Source organism: Eublepharis macularius, chromosome 12 (genome assembly GCF_028583425.1).
Source record: "Eublepharis macularius isolate TG4126 chromosome 12, MPM_Emac_v1.0, whole genome shotgun sequence".
In the NCBI taxonomy this organism is placed as follows: domain Eukaryota; kingdom Metazoa; phylum Chordata; class Lepidosauria; order Squamata; family Eublepharidae; genus Eublepharis; species Eublepharis macularius.
In genome coordinates this window covers 56254687-56277292 of record NC_072801.1, presented here as the reverse complement: position 1 = coordinate 56277292, position 22606 = coordinate 56254687, and the positions used below count along the sequence as shown (strand labels likewise).

The following is a 22606-nucleotide window of genomic DNA, read 5'->3' as shown; positions in this document are numbered from 1 at the left end:
CTCCTGAGGAGTCCTGGCTGGCTACATGAGGCTCCTCTCCTTCCGAGGAGATCCCACCCTCAGACTGAGCCATGACAATTTATTAGCTTTCCAACAATACTTCAAAATTTGAAAATGATTACTTGATTCACAAGCTATGGCTCAAATTAGGAAAGGTAGGAAAAATTGTGTTTTGCCATCTTGGTGACATCATAAAAAGCTATCACCTACCAATCAAAATGGGTCATCACATCAAAATATAATACATACATCTTTCAGAAAAAATATAAACAAGTTTTGCCACCCTACTTGATAGCAATATGTCAATTTTTGGCTCTTGGCCCATGAACTAATTGAGACACAGAAGAGCAGTGCATTGAATGTTCAGTTCCAGTGATGATAACTCATGATTAGTCAACCTTGAATTCCTTTTATGGTGACAAAAATAGACATCATTAACATTTCTATAGTGAATAATTGCAAATAGAGCCTCTGGGGCTCTTAGACGTGTCTTCCCATGTGGGAGGGGGACATTGCCATCCACTACTACAGCTACAGCAGAAACTCAAGGAATGGCAAAGGGCAGAGGCTGCCCCTTGACTGCTGAGCAGCTGGCTTATCCCTGCCCTGGCAGACAGCAACTAAAGTGAGGTGAGGGGCAGTTGTGGGGGTTGTGCTCACCCACAAGTGGATAGCTGGCAGGAAACTGCACAGGTGGGCATTACACAGCAACCCCTCTCTCTCTATGTCCCTTTTTTCTGGCAGAGAAGGCTGACTTTTCTCCAGCACCCCAGAATCACCAACACCACCCCTGAACAGAGCAAATCGTCCATTAAAGCTTCAGAGTTTGTGGAGTTTTTTTAAAATGATATAATATGGAAATGTTATAATATGGAAAGAGTATTTGTACACTTCAGAAATAATTTATTTTTCAAAGACATGATGGTTGCGATTGAGTTCTACTACAGTGCCTGAAGACTGTTTTTCGTTTCCATATCAGAGATACAACAGAAAAAGAAGAAAGTTATTGGCTTCTAGTGATGAAACCACATTTGCATCCTAGCTTGTATACTACAAATAAGTCAGGAGCTAATATGAAGAAAGGTATTGATTGCCCTTGAGAATGAAGGATTCAAGGGCAAGGATCAAATTTATAGTCTATGTAATTCGCCTGGAGTCTCAGTGAGAAAGGCAGAGTATAAATAAATAAATTTCCCCCTACTCTACCTTGCATGTCATAGTAGTAGTATGGACTTAGTAGTATGGACTTAATCAACAAGTGATTTTGGCTGGTTCAGTGAGCCCTCTGAACTATCAACTAAATGGTGAAAGTGGCCTTCTTGAGCTCAGCAAACTGGAATAGGACTCTTGGTTGGAGCTGCCCGGTCCCTGACCCAAAGCTATGTGGCTAGAAGAGAGAGACCCCCATCAAATATCAGTAAATGTTCGGTTGGGAGGAGCCTGAACACTATTTATGACTGTTCACAGACTCTGTGGAGCTCTTCTCTGGATTCAAATTGTTGCTGGGCTGTTAATAGCTGCATCTGGAATTAAAATGGATATTGAAATCAATGTTAGTCATCCAGGCTGTTGACAGAATAGTAAGTTTATTCGAACTATTGCAGATATGGCCCTTTGATTCCCCAAATAGATGACTGGTTTTCTTCATTCCATGTCCTTGATCAATATAGCAAACTACTGAAAGAAACACATTTGGATGAATATAAATAAAGGGTTGGAAGCTAGGCTTATTTGGGAGAGCTCTTGGAATTCAGGTTGACTGGGTCCATTGAACTGAAAACTCCTGAGACCCTATATGCTATTGCTCCCTGTCACTAGCTTCCAAAGGATCTGCAAATCATATTTTTAAATTTGTTGATATTCGGGGGAGGGGGGAGAATGGGAAACTGTTGAGAAAGCAACAATAAAGAAGCCCAAGAGAAAATGGATCATATACATCCATGACTACTAATTGTCCTTTAAGTATCTCTAGATTCAATTTCATTTTTCTTCTAGTAATAGTTTCAGGAGGGTAGCCATGTTGGTCTGCAATAGAACAGCAGGACTGGAGATCAGTAGTACCTTAGAGATCAACAGGTTTTCAGGGTATAATCTTTTGAGAGTCAAATTTCCCTTTATCAGATAGCAATGGTGTAATGAAGTTTTTGCATGAAGTTTTGAGTATTTTATTTCTGATTGCTAATGTGGATTTTTTTAAGTTGTTGCTTTGAGTTTCAATGCAGGCCTCTGAGGAAAGAAGGGCTGGATGGGTTAGTGAAGTGTAATCTGATTGGAAGGTAGCTGTGCTCTAAGGAGTGAAGGGAACTGCAGTTTTTAGTCAGAGCTGAGGAAGAGTTTTTCAGCCATGCTTTGAATACTTTAGAGAGGGCCAAGGTACACATGACGAATGACACTTGAATGGCAAGTGGATTGAGTGGAGGGCAAGTGAACAGGGAGAAATACACTTGCCATTCAAGTGTCATTCGTCATGTGTAGCTTGGCCCAGAGAGGCTGTTCTAATAAAGTCAGGCAAACTGTGTGGGGCCTAAATTGTCTGTGTTTCTGAGAGAGTTTTTAGTCTGTCATGTTCAATGAAACTCTGTGTTTCTGAGAGAATCTGTGGGCCAAGCTACAAGTGACGAATGACACTTGAATGGCAAGTAGATTGAGTGGCGCGCAAGTGAACACGGAGAAATACACTTGCCGTTCAAGTGTCATTCGTCACTTGTAGCTTCGCCCTGTGTTTCTCAAAGAAAGGACTCTGGCTAAATCAGGCAAGCTGTATGAAAACCTGAGACCCTGTGTGTGCACCTGAGTAGAGTGGCCATGTCCCCTTACCCTCCCAGCAGGAGGGAGGGTCCTGGCATTCACCTTTCCCCCCCTCCTCATGAGTGCATGCACTAAGGATGTATGCATTCCTGGCATGGCACGATCACTTCCAGGAGCAACATTGTCACACAGGCCCCAGGAGCCCTCCCACAAGCAGAGTTGGGACCCCATAAGTTTGGGGCCCATATTGGCCTGGGGCAAATCATGGAAGCATTCCCAGGGCCTGTCATTCCCGGGAGTGACATTGTTGTGCTGCACCAGGAGCATGCCCAGGTGTTCCCCCACTTTTTTCTTCACCAGGCAGGTGACTGGTGGTGGAGGATGGAAGTGGGGGACCTGGGGGATCTGGCAGCCCTACACCTGAGAGGGGCTCTCTCTCTCTCTGTATATCTGAGAGAGAGATTATTCTATCTAGGGTTAGGCAAGCAATGAGGGAAGGCCTTCATGAATCTCTGCAACAATCATGCTTATGTACTTGCAAATAAATTCTCCTTTTGTTTAAGAAAGAAGGATCCTTTTTTTAACTTCACAACCAGTCTTGTGCTTACTATTCTGTCGGACTACCATCTGTAACAAAACCTTCCTGTAGTACCAGTTAAGCAGAAAAGATCTAAAGCAAAAGCCTCTGGGGGCAGCGAAAACTTTTTTAGGAAGCAGTATTTTACAGGTCAAACAAACAGAACAGGGAAGGTGTTTTCAAGGTAAAAGTTTAGTTTAGTTTATTCAGTGTTTAACCTGCCCTCCCCACAAGTGGGCTCAGGATGGGGTACAACAGTCATAAAATACAATTGCATAACAAATTTTACAATAAAATTCAGCAATTAAAATCATATATATACAAAAACTTCTGATGGTTGGCTACACATTCCTGCCTCCAGCATACAAAGAGGAGACAGACAGACACACGTGCTGTACTTGAATACCGGAGACCAGTGGGAGGCTCGATGATGGTCCTGACTCTGGCCTCATCTGTAAGCCTGGTGGAACATCTCCGTCTTGCAGGCCTGCTGAACTGATACAAGATCCTGGTGGGCCCGAGTGTCCTCAGACAGAGAGTTCCACCAGGTTGGGGCCAGGACTGAAAAGGCCCTGGCTCTGATCAAGGCCAAACGAGCCTCCCTAGGGCTAGGGATCACCAGTACGTTCTTACCCGCTGAACAAAGCGCTCTCCAGGGCACATACGGGGAGAGACGGTCCCTTGGGTATGCTGGTCCCAATCCGTTTAGGACTTTAAAGGTTAAAAGCTTTGACACAGTAGAAAGAAACTTAAGCTCTGTGTGAGCGGAATTAAAAAGTGTGTTAGTTGTGATTAGAGCCCTCTGCTGAAGTATAAGTTTAAGTTAATGGAATGGGGACCTGAATTTAAAGTCCAAAGCCAAAGGTTATAAAAATAAAACAAACAAGAAAATCACTACAGGTTGGTATCAAAACTAAGCAAATTGTGAATGGAGAATGTTCCAGTGCAAAATAGAACATTGTTATTTTATATGACAGCTGTAGCAAGATTACTGTATGCGCAGAAATGGAAAATGCAAGAAGTACCTACTGTAGAGGACTGGATTTACAAATTGTTGTACATGGCAGAGATGGATAAAATGACAAGAAAACTCAAAGACCTGGATCCGGGACAGTATTTGGCAGACTGGGCGAAATTGAAACAATTTTTGGAAAAAAAATGGGATGTGAAAGGAGAACTGTGGCAGTTTGAGAATTTTTAAAATAAGACATTTTAAACAGAGGAGAGAAGTGACTTTACCATTATACCAATTTATATCTATTTTAATCTAAGCTTGGATTATAATATAGTAGAAAAGAGGTGAAATTTAGAACTGACTTTGTAAAGAATAAGATAGGGAGGTTAGGATAAGTGATATCTTTTTTAGAGTATATGAATAAGGAAATAGTTAAATAAATATACTGATGGGGTATACTATATATACTATAATGTTAGTGGATCAGATTGCATATTATATAATGAATGTGTAGTACGGTGTTGTGCCACATTGGTGGCAGGGCACACAGTAGGGGTTTTAATATATATTATAATGATGATAGTATATTTGATAGAATATAGGTTTAAAAGAAATAGAATATGTTTAAATTAAGATTTCTGTTATATATTATACTATATTATACTGGTCTGCTATATTGAGGGGTATAAGATCTATACTATATTGATAGTATAACTGATAGATGTATATTATATTGATAGAATATTCGATAACATAATTGATAGAAGTATATTATATTGATAGGATATTTGATATATATGATAGAATACCTGGGAAAAAAAATTAGAATGTGCTTAGAGTAAGGGATTTATTAAGTAATAAGAGGGGTTAAGGGTTGGAAAGCTGCTGGAAGTCGATAGAGAGGGGGGAGGAAAAGGGTGGGGGATAGGGTTAATTAGATATTGAGGGAATGTATGTATTGAATTTGAAAAGTATACTCACCAATAAATTTTTTTAAAAAAAAAAAACTAAGCAAATTGTTACAAATGGAATCTGACAAAGGGACTTTTGACTCCCAAAGATGATACTCTGAAAATCTTGTTGGTCTTTAAGGTGCTACTGGACTCATGTTTTTCTTCTAATTATTATATTGCAACTAATTAAACAACATGAAGAGGAGGAAGGTACTGACAATGAAACCTAACTTGTTCAATTTTGTTCAATGGTTCCTCCATATTAGCTGTTCCTTGTTGTTCAGCTCAGGCCTCAATAAGATAATGTAACATTTGGGGGAAAAGATGCAACTCAACAGACCAGCGCTGGAAGCTAAGATTGAGAAAATCTCCACAGCCACCATGTATTTGCCCTTGGTGCTCAGATAGGTTGGAATGAAAGATAACCACACACTACAAAAGACCAGCATGCTGAAAGTGATGAACTTTGCTTCATTGAAACTGTCGGGCAACTTCCTGGCATGGAAAGCCACAGTGAGGCTGATAATTGCCAGGAAGCCCATGTAACCAAGGACACAGTAAAACATAACTGTGGACCCCTCATTACATTCCAGTACAATTTCTGCAGTCACTGAATGCATGTCAATGTCTGGAAATGGGGGAAAGGCTGCCAGCCAAATGGTACAAATGCCTCCTTGGATAAGAGAACAGGTGAAAACGATCAAGTTGGCCAACCTTTTCCCTACCCACTTCTTTATCCTGGATCCTGGTTTGGTGGTCATGAAAGCTAGAGCCACGATGATTGTTTTTGCCAACACAGAAGAAATGGCAACTGAGAAGATGATGCCAAAAGCAATTTGCCGGAGAAGACATATGTTCTTCTCAGGATGGCCAATGAATAGTAATGCTGAAAGGAAACAGAGTAGGAGGGAGAGGAGAAGAATATAGGTGAGACTCCGGTTGTTGGCTTTGACTAGAGGTGTGTTGTGGTGCTTTGTAAATGTTCCCAGCACCATAGCAGTTATAAAAGAAAATGAAAGAGCAACAAGGGATAAAACAATCCCCAAAGGTTCTTCATAGGACAAGAAACTGATCTCCTTGATGATACAAACATTTTGGTCCTTGTTCGGATAACGATCATCTGGGCATCGAAAGCAGTCTGAGGTGTCTAAAAAATAAATATTTTGGCATTACTCACATATCATTGCTGTATGTTAAGTCTCATTGTAAATTTGCTTTATTGGAAAAGTGACTATGAAGATTCCTAAAATGTTCGTACTTTTCCTCTAACATAGGTAATCCATTCTGTGTTCAAATTGTGAAATGTGGTACACTGCAAGGGAAAATGGTGTGAATTGTCATTGATTACTCCTTTATGACATGTTATTAATGAAAAAGGAAGCCACCAAAATGGCAACTCATGCTAGGATCTTCTATTTTCACAATGTCTACCTTCACAATGTTTAGCATAATCACGAGATGATGGAACTGTAGCAGACAATAATAGGCCATTGTGTACAAGATTAACATTATAGTGACCTGGGGTAAGTTGTACTAAATATTGTGGGGTTGGGGTTAATATACAGTTGCTATACTTCTTGCAATTTGTATTGTCTTGCAATATGTACTTCTTCTCTAAGCATGCTGCCTTAAGCAGTTTAGAACTCTTACTTCCAGGAAGCCAGTAACATTCATTAGGTGTTAGTAGTATGATGCACCCCCTTATTAAGCAGTAAATACAGCGGTGGCAGTTTAAGTGAGGGAGGAGAGATATAACATAAATAAATAATATAAATAAATTAAATAAATAAATGCCATTCATTCATTTGTTAGTTCGTTCATTACTGTTTGCTATAATTTTCCTTGATCATAGAAATATAATGAATGGAGGGCTTTGTCAATTACTCAGGAATGAATGCCCACCCTTAATGATAGTCAGGATCTGGCAACCGCCTAAGGCGCCAGAGGGGGCGCCAGCCCGGGAGCAGGGGCGTGAGTCGTGGAGGTCAGTTGCTCTGTGCTGCTGCCGCCAGCATACAGCTGCAGGCCAGGCATGGCTCCTGCTGTGCCCAGCCCGGAGCGCATGCTGGCGGTGGCAGCGTGGAGCAGCTGAGCGGGCTGCCTCCCATTCAGTTGCTCTGTGGCCAGGGTGGTCGCCTGTGCCTGGCCTGCAAAGCAACTGCATGGGAGGGCTGGAAGGCCCCCCGTGCACGCACACAGTGGCAGCCTTAAGCTGCCTCAGGCGGCAGCAGTGCTGGATCCAGCCCTGGTCAGGATACATTGCATGATGGGATCACCAGTGGCCAGAAGAACCTCACTCACAGTACTAAAACATTTCTACACAATGGCCATTTTCACACTGTCTATAAATAGCGCGAGACTCACGGAAGGCTGCCGGCTTCCTCGCACGATTTTTACCACCATCCGATTACAAAACACCATAAATCACTGTTTGTGGCGTTTTGTAAACAGATGGCATCAAAAATCGTGCAAGAAAGCCAGCAGCCTTCTGTGAGTCTCATGATATTTATAGACAGTGTGAAAATGGCAAACGTGGAGTTCAAGAGAACTTCCAAAAAGTCTACCACCCATAACTGAACCTAATCAGGCCACAGACCACATTTTAACATGCTAATGCTTGAATTCACATGTTCAAATGCTTGTGCTTTGTTTCAGCTCTCTTTCATATTTCAGCTTGTTTTCAGATTTCTGCAGTCCATTGCATTATTTATTGGATGTTTCATCCTGATGATCATATTGACTTACACTGCACAATCCATCTTGAGTCTCAGTGAGAAAGGCAGACTATCAATAACATAACATAAACTGTGACCTGCTTTGCATGCTAAGTCCTGGAGAAAATTATTGTACAGGCACACAAACACAACCCCACACTGCAGTAGAATTGCCTAACAAATTTCAAATAGAGATGAAAGAGAATAGTGGAGAAATGGACACATAAGTTAGGTATTGATCTTGTATTCCTAGGGATCACAGTCAATCTTGAATGAGAACTCTTACCCTTCTGGTCAGATATCTTCCCTTTGGGACATGGAATGCAGTCATAGCAGCAGAATGGTTCTCCTTCCTTAATTTTCTTGTGATAACCAGGATGGCAGTTGTCATTACAAACAGAAAGGGGCTGGACCTACCTTGTTAAGAAAAGAGGACATTGTCAAAGTTCAGAAGAATGTACTCAGAATCCTTGGCTTATTTCCTAAGCTTTGTTTCTTCTTGCACAGACAGGATGCTTTCCCATTGTGGAGCGCATTCCTCCTGCCTTAGATACTTCTGCTCACAGAAAGCCAGGCTTTCAGTGAGCCAACAAATGCCTGGCCTTAGATGAACACAGACCACCTCACAATGGAAAAAGTAAGGCACACACAGAAAAAAGGCATAATAACCAAGGATTCAGGAAAGAATGTGATAACAACCTGTTGTTACTTTCCTAAGCAGGATTACTGAGTCTTTTACCTGTGCGATATATATATGTTCATTACAATGAAACATGGTGATGGCACAAAGAAGTGTTTCTATAAACTAATGTAAACCAATCTGTAAACTAGTAAGTGAGTGTGTCCCTTGCAACAGAAACTAAATGATTGACAGCTCAACTCTCAAGCCTGCATGCCTGTGCATCATTGATGTTGGCACATCATCAATATAGCTAGTCAGTATCCTGGCAACCTCATGAACTGTATTTATTGTAATATATGATTGTGTTGATGATGTGTTTTTATGCTTGTTTTAAATGTAATTTATATCTTCTTGTAACCCGCACTGAGCCTGCTTGCGGGGAGGCTGGGCTAGAAATCAAACAAACAAACACATAAAAACCAGGCAAGCCTGATCGTGTCAGATCTCAGAAACTAAGCAGGGTTGGCCTTGATTAGTAATTGGATGGGGGACCTCCAGCTAAGACCCGAGTAGCAAAAGTAGGCAATGGTAAGCCATCTCTGTTAGTCTCTTGACATGAAAACCCCACTAAGGGTCACCATAACTAAGCGTCAGTTATGACTTGATGACATTATCCATCCTCATCATCCTATGTTCCATCAGGAGAGAGCATATACTTTGTTTAAAAAAAACACAATTCCAATGAACTGAAAGCATAACAACTGCACTGGAAACCATTTCGACATGGTTGACTTCTATCAGTCAGCGCATCAACAACTCTCCCATGTCAGCCAGATATGGAAGCAGCCAGCTGACATGCTTCCTTGGTGTCACCCTGCACCATCCGGACACAGTAATTCTGTTCATAAGTTATAGTAAACATACATACAATCTGTGAACAGTATACTCATCCAAGGTATATACAGCTGAAGGTGTGATTTAGCCACACAATGGCTCTTTCTCACAAACAGATGCATGCATGTACATGCAGGAAGTAAGCATGGTCACTGTAACCAATGTATTAAGCCAATGAACTGTTCAACTAATCTGCTGTTAAGGACTACAATGATAAAGATTCCACCTTTAGACTAATCAAGTTCCTCATCAATCATATAATTAGGAAGTGAAGTTTCATCATGCTTTTTTGTTGCTGCTGTTGTTTATGGAGCTTTGGTCATTGAACTTTATCCTCCACTAGACAGGCATACCCGTGTGAGAAAAGTGAATCTTGGCTCATCATAGCAGCTCGTTGAAAATAGGAAGACTTAGAAATGCTTGTGTTCAAGTCCTACCTGGTTAAACCATTTGTGCCATACTATGGCATCCTCATTAACGGTGATTGCTGGGTCTAGAGGAGCTTGCGACTCCAACTGTCCAACTTTTACTCTGGCAAAAGATTGGTTTGGAAATGTGACCCAGTTGATCACATCAAATCCTACTATCAGTTCCCCATTCTGGTCAAAAGAAACTTTGTCCCCAGCACTGTTGTTAAATGAGACACTTCTCAGAAAGTTGTACAGCTAGATCAAAAAAAGAATGAGTGAGACACAACTAAGAGAGAAATCTCTCTTAAGATCTCTTAACACCTTTGAAGAACCACTGCTAAGGTTATGCATGCATTTCCAATTATTTTGCAAGTCTCCATAGATAACTGATATTTCTGCTGTAGTATTTGAAGTGGATGGGTTGGATCCAGACAGCTGTCTCAATCTCCTGCAATACTGTAGTCCCTGTCCGAATTGATTTTGTCCAAGAAGAGTGACAGGATTCTAATTTGGAGAACCGGGTTTGATTCCCCACTCCTCTGCTTGAAGCCAGCTGGGTAATCTTGGGTTGGTCACAGCTCTCTCGAAGCCATCTCATCCCCATCCACCTCACAGGGTGATTGTCATGAGGATAACAATAACACACTTTGTGAACCATTCTGAGTGGGTGTTAAGTTGTCCTGAAGGGATGTATAAAAGTGAATGTTATCATGTTATTATTATGTTATTATTCTGGGTGATCAAAGGGGACCCTTCCTTCTTTTTTCACCAGCTGAAAAGCTGTTTGGTTTCAACCCATGAAATACTACTTTACAGTTAGTGGTAGATAAGAAATTCTCCCAGAAGTACAAGTGTTTATTTTTTAAAGGGTGGTTTCTGGATACACACTCTGTACACAGCACATACCGCTCTCAGCGTTTTATAGGACTGAACAATCTGATGTTCATCCAATTAACATGTTGGTTAATCTTGACTCACACAATATTGTTCAAAGATACAAAGAAGAATTTCAGAAAACACTGAGCATGCCTTAAATACATTGTATATGCTGCTATATTTTTTTTTAAAAATGACTCTCTCAGTTCTTTATATTTGTATGATTCTTCATGAGATCTGGGAAAATTCATAGCCAGCCATCTTTAGTTCCTTAATCTGTTGACTATTTGATCAGCAGTTTTGTTTTGTGTAGATTTGTAGAACTGGGCTTTATTCTTGCTACAGTATCCCCCTCCTGCAGAACTAAGCTCTTCAGCTGGAACATTTTAAATACCCATTTCCTCTTCTCCCAGTATTTTGTTCATCCTGAAAGCAGCAGATCATATTTTGGTGTAGTGGTTAAGAGTACGGGACTCTAATTTGGAGAGCCGGGTTTGATTCCCCACTCCTCCACTTGAAGCCAGCTGGGTAACCTTGGGCCAGTCACGGTTCTCTGGAGCTCTCTCAGCCCCACCCACCTTACAGGGTGTTTGTTGTGGGGATAATAATGCCATTCCTTTTAAACCGCTCTGAGTAGACATTAAGTTGTCCTGAAGAGCGGTATATAAATCAAATGTTATTGTTATTGCTATTGCTATCGTTATCATTATTGCTATTTTAAAATAAGCAGTACTTTCCCATTACAGAACCGTCATCTCAGATTACACTTCAGCTTTCATACTGGGCCATCACACTTACTCTCCCCCTCTCCCCCATTGATGACATAAACCTATCTTCTTAGAAATAATTATTTGAACTTCCACCTCCACTTTACCACTGGTTCTTTTCTCATTCCACATGCAGGCAAAACATTCAGAAAAACATGCAGAGTAGTGACTTCAGCAGTCATAATTTCTTTTATCAGAATGGAAATCTTATTGTAATTTTTTAAGCTTGCAACAAATTCGAGCATAACATTCCTATACATTTGTTTCTAGATTTTAATCCATGCCTAAGGAGGAATCTTCTCTCTCACTCTGTCCTACACATCATCTTATTCCACTACAGCTGTACTGGCTAGCATCGAGGTGATAATGGGCTGGATCAGGGCTTTTTTTCTGGGAAAAGAGGTGGAGGAACTCAGTGGGTTGCCCTCGGAGAAAATGGTCACATGTCTGGTGGTCCCGCCCCCTGATCTCCAGACAGAGGGGAGTTGAGATTGCCCTCTCAACTCCCCTCTGTCTGGAGATCAGGGGCGGGGCTACCAGACATGTGACCATTTTTAAGAGGTTCCAGAACTCCGTTCCCCCGCGATCCCCCTGAAAAAAAGGCCTGGGCTGGATGCATCTTCAGTCACCTTCATTCAATTATATTTCAAGGTTGTTATGGGAGAGGAGAATTTCTCTTTCTGAAATTCAGGGTTTTTTTAGATTTAGCCATCAATTCCTCTTATCCTCCCCCCCTTTTTTAAATTGGGATTTCTCTTTCATTGAAGAGAAATTAAAGCACTCTTTTGTAACTTCAGTGCTGGCATTTGTTTTATGCTACACACCACATGATGGTGTTCTAACAGGAGGGTAGGAAGATTTGGAAAGCCATTGCCTGCTGCGGCACATCTACTGAGTGAAATTCTGACATTTTGGTTTGATTGAAATAGAATTGATTAGAAGCTGACTCTCAATTTCTAAAAAGAGGGGAAGAAATTATTGCTAGATTTCAGGGAGAAACTGAGTAAAAAGGAATTAAGAATATTTATCTTAAAAACCATATTACTCTCCTTACCCCATGACTTTTATCCTTGCGGGTCACACAATCTCCAGCATAGTATTTTTGGCTGCTTAACAGCAGAAAAGCTGGCTGAACCCCACCCAACAGTAATATCTGGAAGAGATATTTCTTGTACCCTCTCCTATCCCTATTTCTTTCCTGCCCCTAGCTCCATGCAACATTGGATATCAATGCTAAAGACTTCAGGTGTCCAGGTAAACCACATGTCCCATTGTCTTTGATGTCTTGTTGGTTATAGTTTCAAGTCAGTAGCTGTGCTAATCTGTAGTAGTAGAACAAAACTTAAGCCCAATAGAGCCTTAAAGACAACAAAATTTATCAACTAATAAGCTTTCATTAATCAAAACTCACTTCATCAAATATATTGCATGGCGGTGTTCACCAATCACTAGGCAATAGGAGAACAGCATATATTTGTGGCTAGGGTGCAACAATGATGGGAGAAGATTTAGGATCCATCAATAACAGAAAGGGTAGAATGTAAATAAGCAACACCAAAACAAATTGTGCTGTGCCCAACGGATTCTCTATGCATAGGAGAGAAATCAAGGAATCCTGAGTTCTAGTTATTTCTGAGGGAGCTGAGACAATGAGTATGCAAAAAGTTTGGAATGAAACCAATTTTCTATAGTGGTTTGAGACTTCCCATTTACCCACAAACCTGGTATACTTGTAAGGAAAGTTCATGTGTACTTTCCAGTGGCATGGGGATTGATGACCCTGGTATGGAAACAACTGTGTCTCCAGTATCATGTACAATTCAGATTGATTGACATTACTGGCAGTGCTACACAAAAAGGCAATATATTATCTCTCCTCTCCTTACTGGTAATTAGACCATTACCTGCCATGGCTGCCGATTTTGCTGCTTCCTTCTTTCTCCCTTAAACATTGATCTGTTTTTTGATTTGCTTGAAAACATGCCATGTAGAGCATGGGCTACAGCATAGACAGCATTGTAGATATTATAGCTATTACCAGTCATGCTCATTTCAAAAACAGTCCCAGGAAGGTCCTCTAGTCTCTCCTCTCCAGTACAGACATTCATATCTGAGTTGTCCAAAACTGAATTTAGGAATACACAGTTGAATGCTTGCTCCCAAAAGTCCCTGATAAAACCATCTCCTTTTAGGCTAGAAGGGTTTCTGCTTCGAAGAAAGTGTTGGAATTCCAGTAGTTCACTGGAATGAACTGCAAAGGCCAGAGCACCATAAATGACTTCTATATCCCAACTCCGTTGGTAAACAAGTGATGAGAATTCCATCTGGGCTGACAGAATCCACACTTTACCTTTTAGCTGTCTTTTCATGTCTTCCACCTCGGGAAGATATAACAAAATTCTAAAATTTATCATGGAATCAGCATCTCCATAGAAGACTATTGCATTGGCTGTGCTTTTTGTGATCATGTCATATATTCCTTGCAACCAATTATGTGTGTCCATAATGCTGTCATCAAAACCTATGTTAGGATATGTCTCTATAAATTCAAGGCAGATGCCATTCTGAAAAAATACTGAAAGCATAACCTGTATCAGTCTTTCACCATGTTCATGGTCATCAGCAACAAATGCAATCCATGTCCACTTGAAATAAAGAAGCAATTGGAATATTCCCTTGTATTGAAGGCTTTCATTTGGAACCATCTTGTAGAAGGAACGGACTTGGGTTTTATCAGTCATCCCGGAAGCAAACCCATACAAGAGCTAGATATATATTTGGAGAGGAGGGCAGACAAGGTTTACAAAATTCGCATATAACTTAGTGCAGGGGAGAGCATCATGATGCATTTTAGAGGCAAAGATTTTAAGAAGTATTTTTGTGATTCTAGTATACTCACTAGACCCAACACTGACATCTAAAAGAATGAGCTGGATTCTATCCAAGTGTTTTGCTGATAAAAAGTAAGGTCCTCTTTAATCACCCCAAAAAACTATACTGTGTTTTATCGAACCTGAATGGACAAAAACTATGGGGTATTAAAGCAAAGGAGTAGAACTGGTAGAGATTACACAAAGAAGCTGGCTGGATCCAACCAGGTTTCCAGTGTTTTATTTTTGCCTGAATTCTTCCTTCTTTATCACACATAGGGACATCCAACTCTTATATAATAACATGATTTATTGGTGGGGGAAGGATTTAAAAGTCACCTTCTCAGTGGAATCTTTTGCTCTTCTGATTTCCCCCAATCAGAGCCAACTGTATAAAATGCCAGTTAGCAGTTGATTTAATGTTCTGTTGTGAGATTCTGAAACAGAACTTCTAAACACTCCAGTTAAAATTACAGTAAAGAGAAAGTCATTCCTTTAGAACAGCAGTGATTATTTTGCATCTTTGGGATTTGCTCTCTATTGTACTATCATCATTGGTGACATTGGCAATATCAGCTAGCACTAGTAGCAAGTATTATCAGCAGGAAAACCCAACACATCTATTGCAGACATGTTAGTTGTACCCAGGGCTTTTTTTCTGGGAAAAGAGGTGGTGGAACTCTCTATTATAATTTATGTGTGTGCACTCCTGGAAACACATGATGGAGTCACTTCCGGAAGTTGCGTCACTTCCTATAAATGCCGCCCCGCAGGGGCCCCCAGGGGGGCTCCTGGAAGCGATGTCATTGAGCAGGGTGCGGCCACCCCTGGAGCATTCACTAATGCTCATATTTGTTCTACAAGTCTTGCAGAGGCAAAAGCCACTCCAGAATGCAGCAGGTACTGCATTCAGCTCTGACACCCATCCAGCCAAAGGAAAAAAAGAAGCTTTCCAGATTACATTAAATGACAGCCAGGGGTGGGGGTATTTCTCTCCAGAGTGCCCTCAGAAATGAATGTCTAGGGCCCTCCTGGAAGATGTGGTTGCATTATACAAATCAATTGATGTTTATTTGCAGTCCCCCATGTCATTTAGAGTTGCCAGCCTCCAGGTGGTGGCTGGAGATCTCCCGGAATTACAACTGATCTCCAGGCCACAGAAATCAGTTCTTCTGGAGAATATGGCTGTTTTGGAGAGTGGATTCTATGGCATTATACCCCAGTGAAATACTTCCCCTTCCCAAATCTTGCCCTCTCCACTCTCTATCCCCCAAATCTCCAGGAATTTCCCAAGCAGGAGCTGGTAACCCTAACATTTCTATTTCTCCTCATCACATGGTATAAACAAGCACCAGTACTGATGTTCCTTGTGCCTTTAATAATGTGAGAACCAAGACCACCAATCCTCTGTTGCAATTCCTACCCATCCAGCCCCCATGGTGTGCATAAAAGATGAGAGGCCTTGCTGCCTGCTGCTGGTGGAGCCCACCAAACAGCTGAGAGGTGGCAGGGCCCAGCAGCAAGAAAGAGAAAGGAAGGAAGGAAGGAAGGAAGGAAGGAAGGAAGGAAGGAAAGAGAGATGTGGAGAGAGAGAAAGAAGGAAGCAGAGAGAGAAAGAAAGAGAAAGGAGCAGGCAGATGGGGAGCAGGAGTTTTTGGGTGCCAGGGGCAGGGCCATGAGTCACATGGCTTTTTCCTGGAGGTTCCAGAACAACGTTCCAGTGCGTTCTGGCTAAAAAAAAAGCCCTGGTTGTACCACTTGAAGCTTTGTTTGGCCTTTTTGCAGTGTTATTTGAAGCCCAACCTACAGTCCTGGGATCTGTTAGAACATAGAAAATGACTAAATGTAACAAAGACAGGGATAGCTCTATAACATTACAGCAATATCTGAAAACAGTACTGCCTGTGCAGAGCCTTAGAATCCTTTTTATGGGTAATACTCAAATTATTCTGTATTCATTCACACACCGAACATCCTACCTGTGGTATTTTATAGATGCTCAAAATATCTGATATTTGCTGTGAGGTTTTGGAGTGAAGTCCCCCGATGACTGCGACTAGATTGTCCTGGGTGTCACACTTGTAATTGGGGATAAATCTGTTCCTCGTGGAAATAAGTTGCACTGTTGCATGATAGGCCCACTTTGCCTTCACATAGCTATCATATATGTGGAATCCCAGGGTGATATTGGGTAAAATCTGGGGATTTTCATTAATCTCCTTTATTGCAAATGCCAAGACTAGGATATGCTGGTAGTTATTGGTCTCCAAACTGGAATGAGAATGACATTTTGTATCAGAAATACATTCTGTACTTTTAAAAAATATTGGCGTTGTTGAGGGGCTTCTTGTTTCTGCATAGTTCCATACCTGCCCCCATCCCCAGCTCTTATCTATTGATGTATATGCATACACACAGTAAAACAGTTTGATAATCTTTGACCATCAGTCCTGCTACAAAATGAAGAGACTATCAAAGACTTTAAAAATAAACTAAAAGAATATTTTGGATTAAACTTAAACAAAGATACAGATATAAGAATGGTCTGGGATGCAAGTAAAGAAAATATTAGAGGTTACCTAATTCAATATAATGCTCAATTGAGAACAAAGAACCAAGAGAATAAGCAATGTATTTTGGAGGAGATAAAGATCAAAGAGGAAGAACTCAAGAGAGCTCCTGGAAATACTAATATATTGCAGCATATCAAGATCTTACAACAATGACTATCGATGTTAATATCAAGAGAAATGGAAATTAAATTGAATTATGCTAAACAAAGAACATTTAAATATGCAAGTAAGACAGGAAAATGGTTGGCTTATAAGTTGAGAAAGGAGAGAGAAAAGAGAATGGTATTGAAAATACAAGAGGCGGATAAGGCACTAACAGACACTGCAGATATACAAAAGGCATTTTATCAGTACTATACAAATCTGTATAAGAGTTGTGATGTGTAAGTGGGAAAATAGATGAATATATTAATAAACAAAAGTTACCTATGATCACAGAACAACAAAGACAAATTATGAATGGACCTATAACAGTAAGAGAAGTGGGAGAAGTCATAAAAAAAGAGTAAGTTGGGAAAAGCATTGATCTTGGCAGAAAGACTTAAAAGCATCCTATGGGACATTATTGAAGACCAAAGTGGATTCCTATCTAGGAGGCATCTAAAGGACAATGTAAGAACAGTATTAGATATTCTGGAATATTTAGAAAAACATAATGAAAGACAAGTTGCTTTGATTTTCCTAGATGCTGAGAAGGCCTTTGATAATTTAAACTGGAAATTTTTGTTTAAATGTACCTCAGAAAAAGACATTTTCTGAGGTACATTGCAATGAAGAACTGCTAATGTGCACTACAATATTTATTAAATATACTTGTTTCTCACTTGATACATTTCTTTCTTTGATTATTGATTAAAATTATACACATTTTTACTAGAAGACTATAGATCTAATTTAGCACTTTTTGAGGATAACTGCATCTTAAGAAATCGCCTATACTTTACCAACAGCCACTTTTGCAGGCATACTGCATGCAGTATTATTGGACAGGACCAAGAAGCTAGAAGGTGTAACATATCCCACTAACTATATGATTTGCTTGGTTTTTAAATTAATTTTGTTTGCAGCTTCCTTTTTCAGATAACAATTGCATTCCAAAGTGGTGGTATTCTAACAAATTAAAAGATATGATGTACAAGGGACAAGTGAGTAGAGAGAGAAAAAATCACTTCGGTAGTTCTCATAAAGCTAAAAAATAAATCAAACCAGCCACTTGTGTCTCAAGCGGAATGCACCAACTGAATGGCTTCATCTAGTTGTGCTGAATTATGAACACAGAGGTCAAAATCTGTGTTAGTCTTTTGCCATGAAAACTCCACCAGGGCTCACCATAAATCATCTAGCACTCTTTACTACCACTATGGAATATGGGCATTGCATTTATTGTTCAGTTACAAGTATGGTCCTTTGAAACTGGCATGGGAGAGATGACTAAACGTGTTTGGAAATGCGCATTAGTTTTTTTTTAAATCATACATACATGTATATTGAATTAGATTTTTTTTATGAAATGAAAATTAGGTTGTTGTTTTAAGTGAAGCATGAGAGGAGCAAGTCGGGGGCATAGAGTGAGATGGTGATTGACACAGTAGTGGAAAATAGTATTGCATGGATTAGATGAAGGGAGAGCTAAAATGGCAAAGGAAATGTAACTAAAACAAAAAAGTTGGTGCCTAGAATCTTTTGCACCAAGGACATGGGAAGGAATGCTCCTTTTTTGACCACTGAAGAGGCTACACCAGGAATTGTGTGATCCATGTGGATAAAAGGCATATGGGGAAAGGATCTAGGGAGTAGGGGAACTGGTCAAGATTGAATGGCAAAGCTAGTACAATGCAATGACCAAGTTTTAAAATCTTTTTTTTTCTCCATAAAAAACTAGCTTCCTTTTCTTGCATTGCCAATTCTGGTATAATTCTTGCTAAAGCAAGTTGTGAGGCTACTATCTCTAGGACTGATCCTTCTGGCCCCCACACAATGCATATACCCTTCCTATGGTGCCCTAAAGTCTACAAAGTGCAATGTCAGTGTTGAATTTAGGGTCCAAGTGGGCAAAGAAAGCCCAAGTGTGCATCTGACACCTTTAGTGGAAGCCAAAAAAAAAAAGGCAGCCAGCATTATAATTCGGTTTCAACATCAGCCACTGAAGACGACGGTATGCTGTACTCCTGCTCAAGCTGCCGTTATGATTGTTCTGCTGATTCATATAAGTGGGACAGAGCTTAATGGCAGGAAGAAAAAAAGAATTCCTTACATGAAATCTTTAGGTGATAGCCATGGAGGTTTTTCATTGTATTCATCTGGAATGAAGTTCAAGAGAGCCAGAGAAGCAATGCTACCCAAGATGAGGTCTCCTGGTTGATAGTACTGGTGAAGAGTAGGTTGGGGATGTTGGAGCCCACATTTAGTTACATAACCCCTGCAAAGAATACAAAGAAGTGTTGTCACCAGTACCAACCTTGCTGAGAATATCATCCTGCATATAAATCTCCCCTCAGGACTCTTATTTGAATCTATAGTATTATCATTAGCATCTCCATGATTACAAAGACCTTCGGCACACTTGAAGCATGGGGCAGGAAACTGTGAATATATCAGAAAAGCAGAAAGAGAGATTTTGGCTCTAGCCCCGGATCATAAAATAGAAATTATAAAATACGTGACTTTCTCTAGTCCCAGTCCCCAGTACTGAATGATAGAGGGATATACAGAGACAGATATATCCAATGTTCTTTCTTTGATTACTGACAGCAAAAACTCCATGGGGGATAGAGCAAGTGCCAAAAATAATTGATGTCCTTTTGGTAATTATAGGGGGGCTCAGCTCGAAGTTGTGAGAAGTCAATGGCACTGGTAAAGGATGGACTTGTAATTTCTAAACCAAAGTCTTACTTACCTTTTAACAATATAGCAACCCAACAACAAGACAAGAGAAAGGCACCAGATGTTGGGCTAGAGATCAAGAGGGAACAGAAGTCTTTGATCATAGCTTGAAAATATCAGCTAGGATTATTCTAAGAACAAATTCTGCATCTGCTAGATAGCCTTTGCTGCCAAGTGAGCTTCCTCTTCTGCTCAAGATAAATGGTTTTCCAGGAGTTCTTGTCCCACATTGCTTTTGTCCATGCAGATCCCATGATTCCAGAATGGCTTACTTGGGAATCTTCCTCCCTTTTTCTCCAACATAAACACTTGTTGGTTTTAACCCATGTGATAGTCAGGATGTTGTTCATGGCAGCCACCAGAGCCAGGTGGCTTGCAGTGATTTAAAGTGAATGACTATATTGTGTTGATGGAACCAGTACGAAGAACCCTTAAAATAGTTTTGCTGTGGCTTACAGATCGGGATCTTCATATGTGTATGCATTTATTGGCATGTATTAGGGCAGTATACCTCTCAGTAGTTGTGATTATCCAACCTGCCCCCCCCTCTCAATATAGATATAGGATACACAATCAGAGAGAAGGGATAATAAGAATTGCTGGGGCAACATAAAATAAATAAATAAATCACCCCCTGTCAGAAGAGGGAGCCAGGTGAACATCTCTAGAGGTAAAAGGTAAAGGTCTTTCCTGCCCAATAAGGGCTGCAGCTGGCTCACAGCTGAAAGGCACCCTTGGCCACTGCTTCCAACTCTTTATCCAGCTGAAAAGCACCCCGTCCACTGCTTCCACCTCTTTATCCAACAGGAGGCTTAGGTCCTGTAGCATCCTTAAGCTAATAATCTGCTCCTTTATGCAACCCCATCAAGAACAGGAAATACACCTGCCCATTTCTGGGTCAGATCTTTCCTCATCAGTAGAACCTCCACTTCACTGACACATCTTCCAACATTTTCATGTATGGATTGAATTGATCCAGGTAAAATACTACAGCCTAAAGTTTCAGGCAGCCTCTCAGTTTACTCAGCTCAAAACAAATAGTTGCTCCAATAGAAATGGTAACATTACACACTGCAGCTAAACTGGATGTTGTAACATATAAAGGGTGTATCATACTCTCAATATCAATGGACCCTCACCACCAGGAAGCAGCTGGAGAAAGGTTGTTATTATACTGAAGCAATATGTGACCTCTGTACATAGAATCACAGAATCACAGAGTTGGGGGGGGGGCATACAGACCTTCTAGTTCAATGTAGTCCCTGCCCAATGTAGGATGAGCCTAAAGCATTCCTGACAAATATTCATCCAGCCTCTTCTTGAAAACTGCCAGTGAAGGGGAGATCACCACTTCCCTAGGCAGCTGATTCCACCTTTGAACTACTCTTACTGTGAAAAAGTTTTTCTCGTACGGCTCAGTCTCTAAACCCCTGATCAAACTGTGAACAAATCATGTCCTTCTTTTCACATCCATCATCTAGCAGGTTGTTCACAATCTCTTTGCAGGATAAGGCTACTTGCAGCCATCATAAGCCAACTCCCAGCAGATCTCCTGCCGGGAAAATTTTGCTCTGTACCTAGGGATGGGCATCCTAGTGGGTTGTGGAGGAAGCCTCTCAGACACCATACCTCCGTTAGAGTTTCACTGTTTCTGAGTCTTCTCTTCCTGTCTGCAAGCTCTCCATTGGGGGTGGAAGTGGTATGGGGGCAAGGGCCGGATTGGTGGGCTGAACTTGTGTGTGCCATTCACAGGGGCATCATCAGCTGCCATTTCATGATTGCTGGATGTGGCTGGGGTTGGATAGCTATGCGCTTGCTATGTTTTCTGTGCCTTCTGGTGGAACATATTTGTTGTTTTGTTGTATGCGATGTTCATAGGGAATGGACTAGTACCATTACAATTACATTGGTGGTTATCCATCTCTTCCGTGCTGACCCTCAGGATTTTACTCCATTTGAGTAGGTCTCCTCCTCCTCCTCCTCCTCCTCCTCCTCCTCCTCCTCCTCCTCTCTCTTGCAAAAAGCTGCCCTGGATGTCTCCTGTTACTCCCCCTGCCCCAAGTCCATGGAGAAAAATCCAAGCCGAGCAGCTTTTTGCAAGAGAGAGTATCCCTTGCATTGCTCTTTTCCCTGGTAGAGGAGGGCACTAAGAGAATCATTCCTCTCTCAAGAAGCTGTTCTTTTTGATACTACACTTCCCAAGAAAACTTGACTCAACACATTAGATAACTATCTCATATAGTTTCCGTCTGAGACGAACTCTGCACCTGGGCCTCAACATTTAGTCTCTATTGATATGGGTTAAATAGCTTTTCTAAACTACACAAGGCCATAAAACTGTCTTTCTCCTTTTTTTCATGCCCCTTTCCAAGGTTGTTCTGTTCTAGGCCTCCAGTCTTCCTTTGTGGCAAGTCTAGCTGTGGGGTCAGGCTAGCCCTGTTTCTGTGTATAATGACATCTTCTGTGATCTTCTTCATCATATCCATAACAGTTCTGCTATATCTGTAGCTATATCCATGACTAATAGAAAATCATGCTTTACAACCAGGGGCAGTTTCAAGTTTAAGGGCCCTGGCAAGGGACTGTCTTCCCCCACCTACTCATAGTCTCTCCCATGGCACATGCTCATAGCTGCCTGAAGGCCGTTTCCCCAGCTGTGCTATACAGTTGATAGGGATGCCAGATGAGGTTTGGAGAAATACCAGATCTCAAGGGGGGGATTGCACTCACCTCTTGAAAAACAGTAGCACACATGAAGTGTGCA

The 22606-nt window shown here is 41.0% G+C and overlaps 1 protein-coding gene across 1 annotated transcript; it reads right to left on the bottom strand.

Moving 5' to 3' along the window:
* Positions 1-5478: 5478 nt before the first annotated feature.
* LOC129339481 (vomeronasal type-2 receptor 26-like) lies at positions 5479-14257 on the bottom strand. The gene is made up of 4 exons (XM_054994061.1): positions 13421-14257; positions 9901-10128; positions 8234-8360; positions 5479-6380 (listed from the first exon to the last, which is right to left on the bottom strand). The coding sequence occupies exons 1-4, from the start codon at positions 14255-14257 to the stop codon at positions 5479-5481; spliced, it is 2094 nt and encodes a 697-aa protein (XP_054850036.1).
* Positions 14258-22606: the final 8349 nt, after the last annotated feature.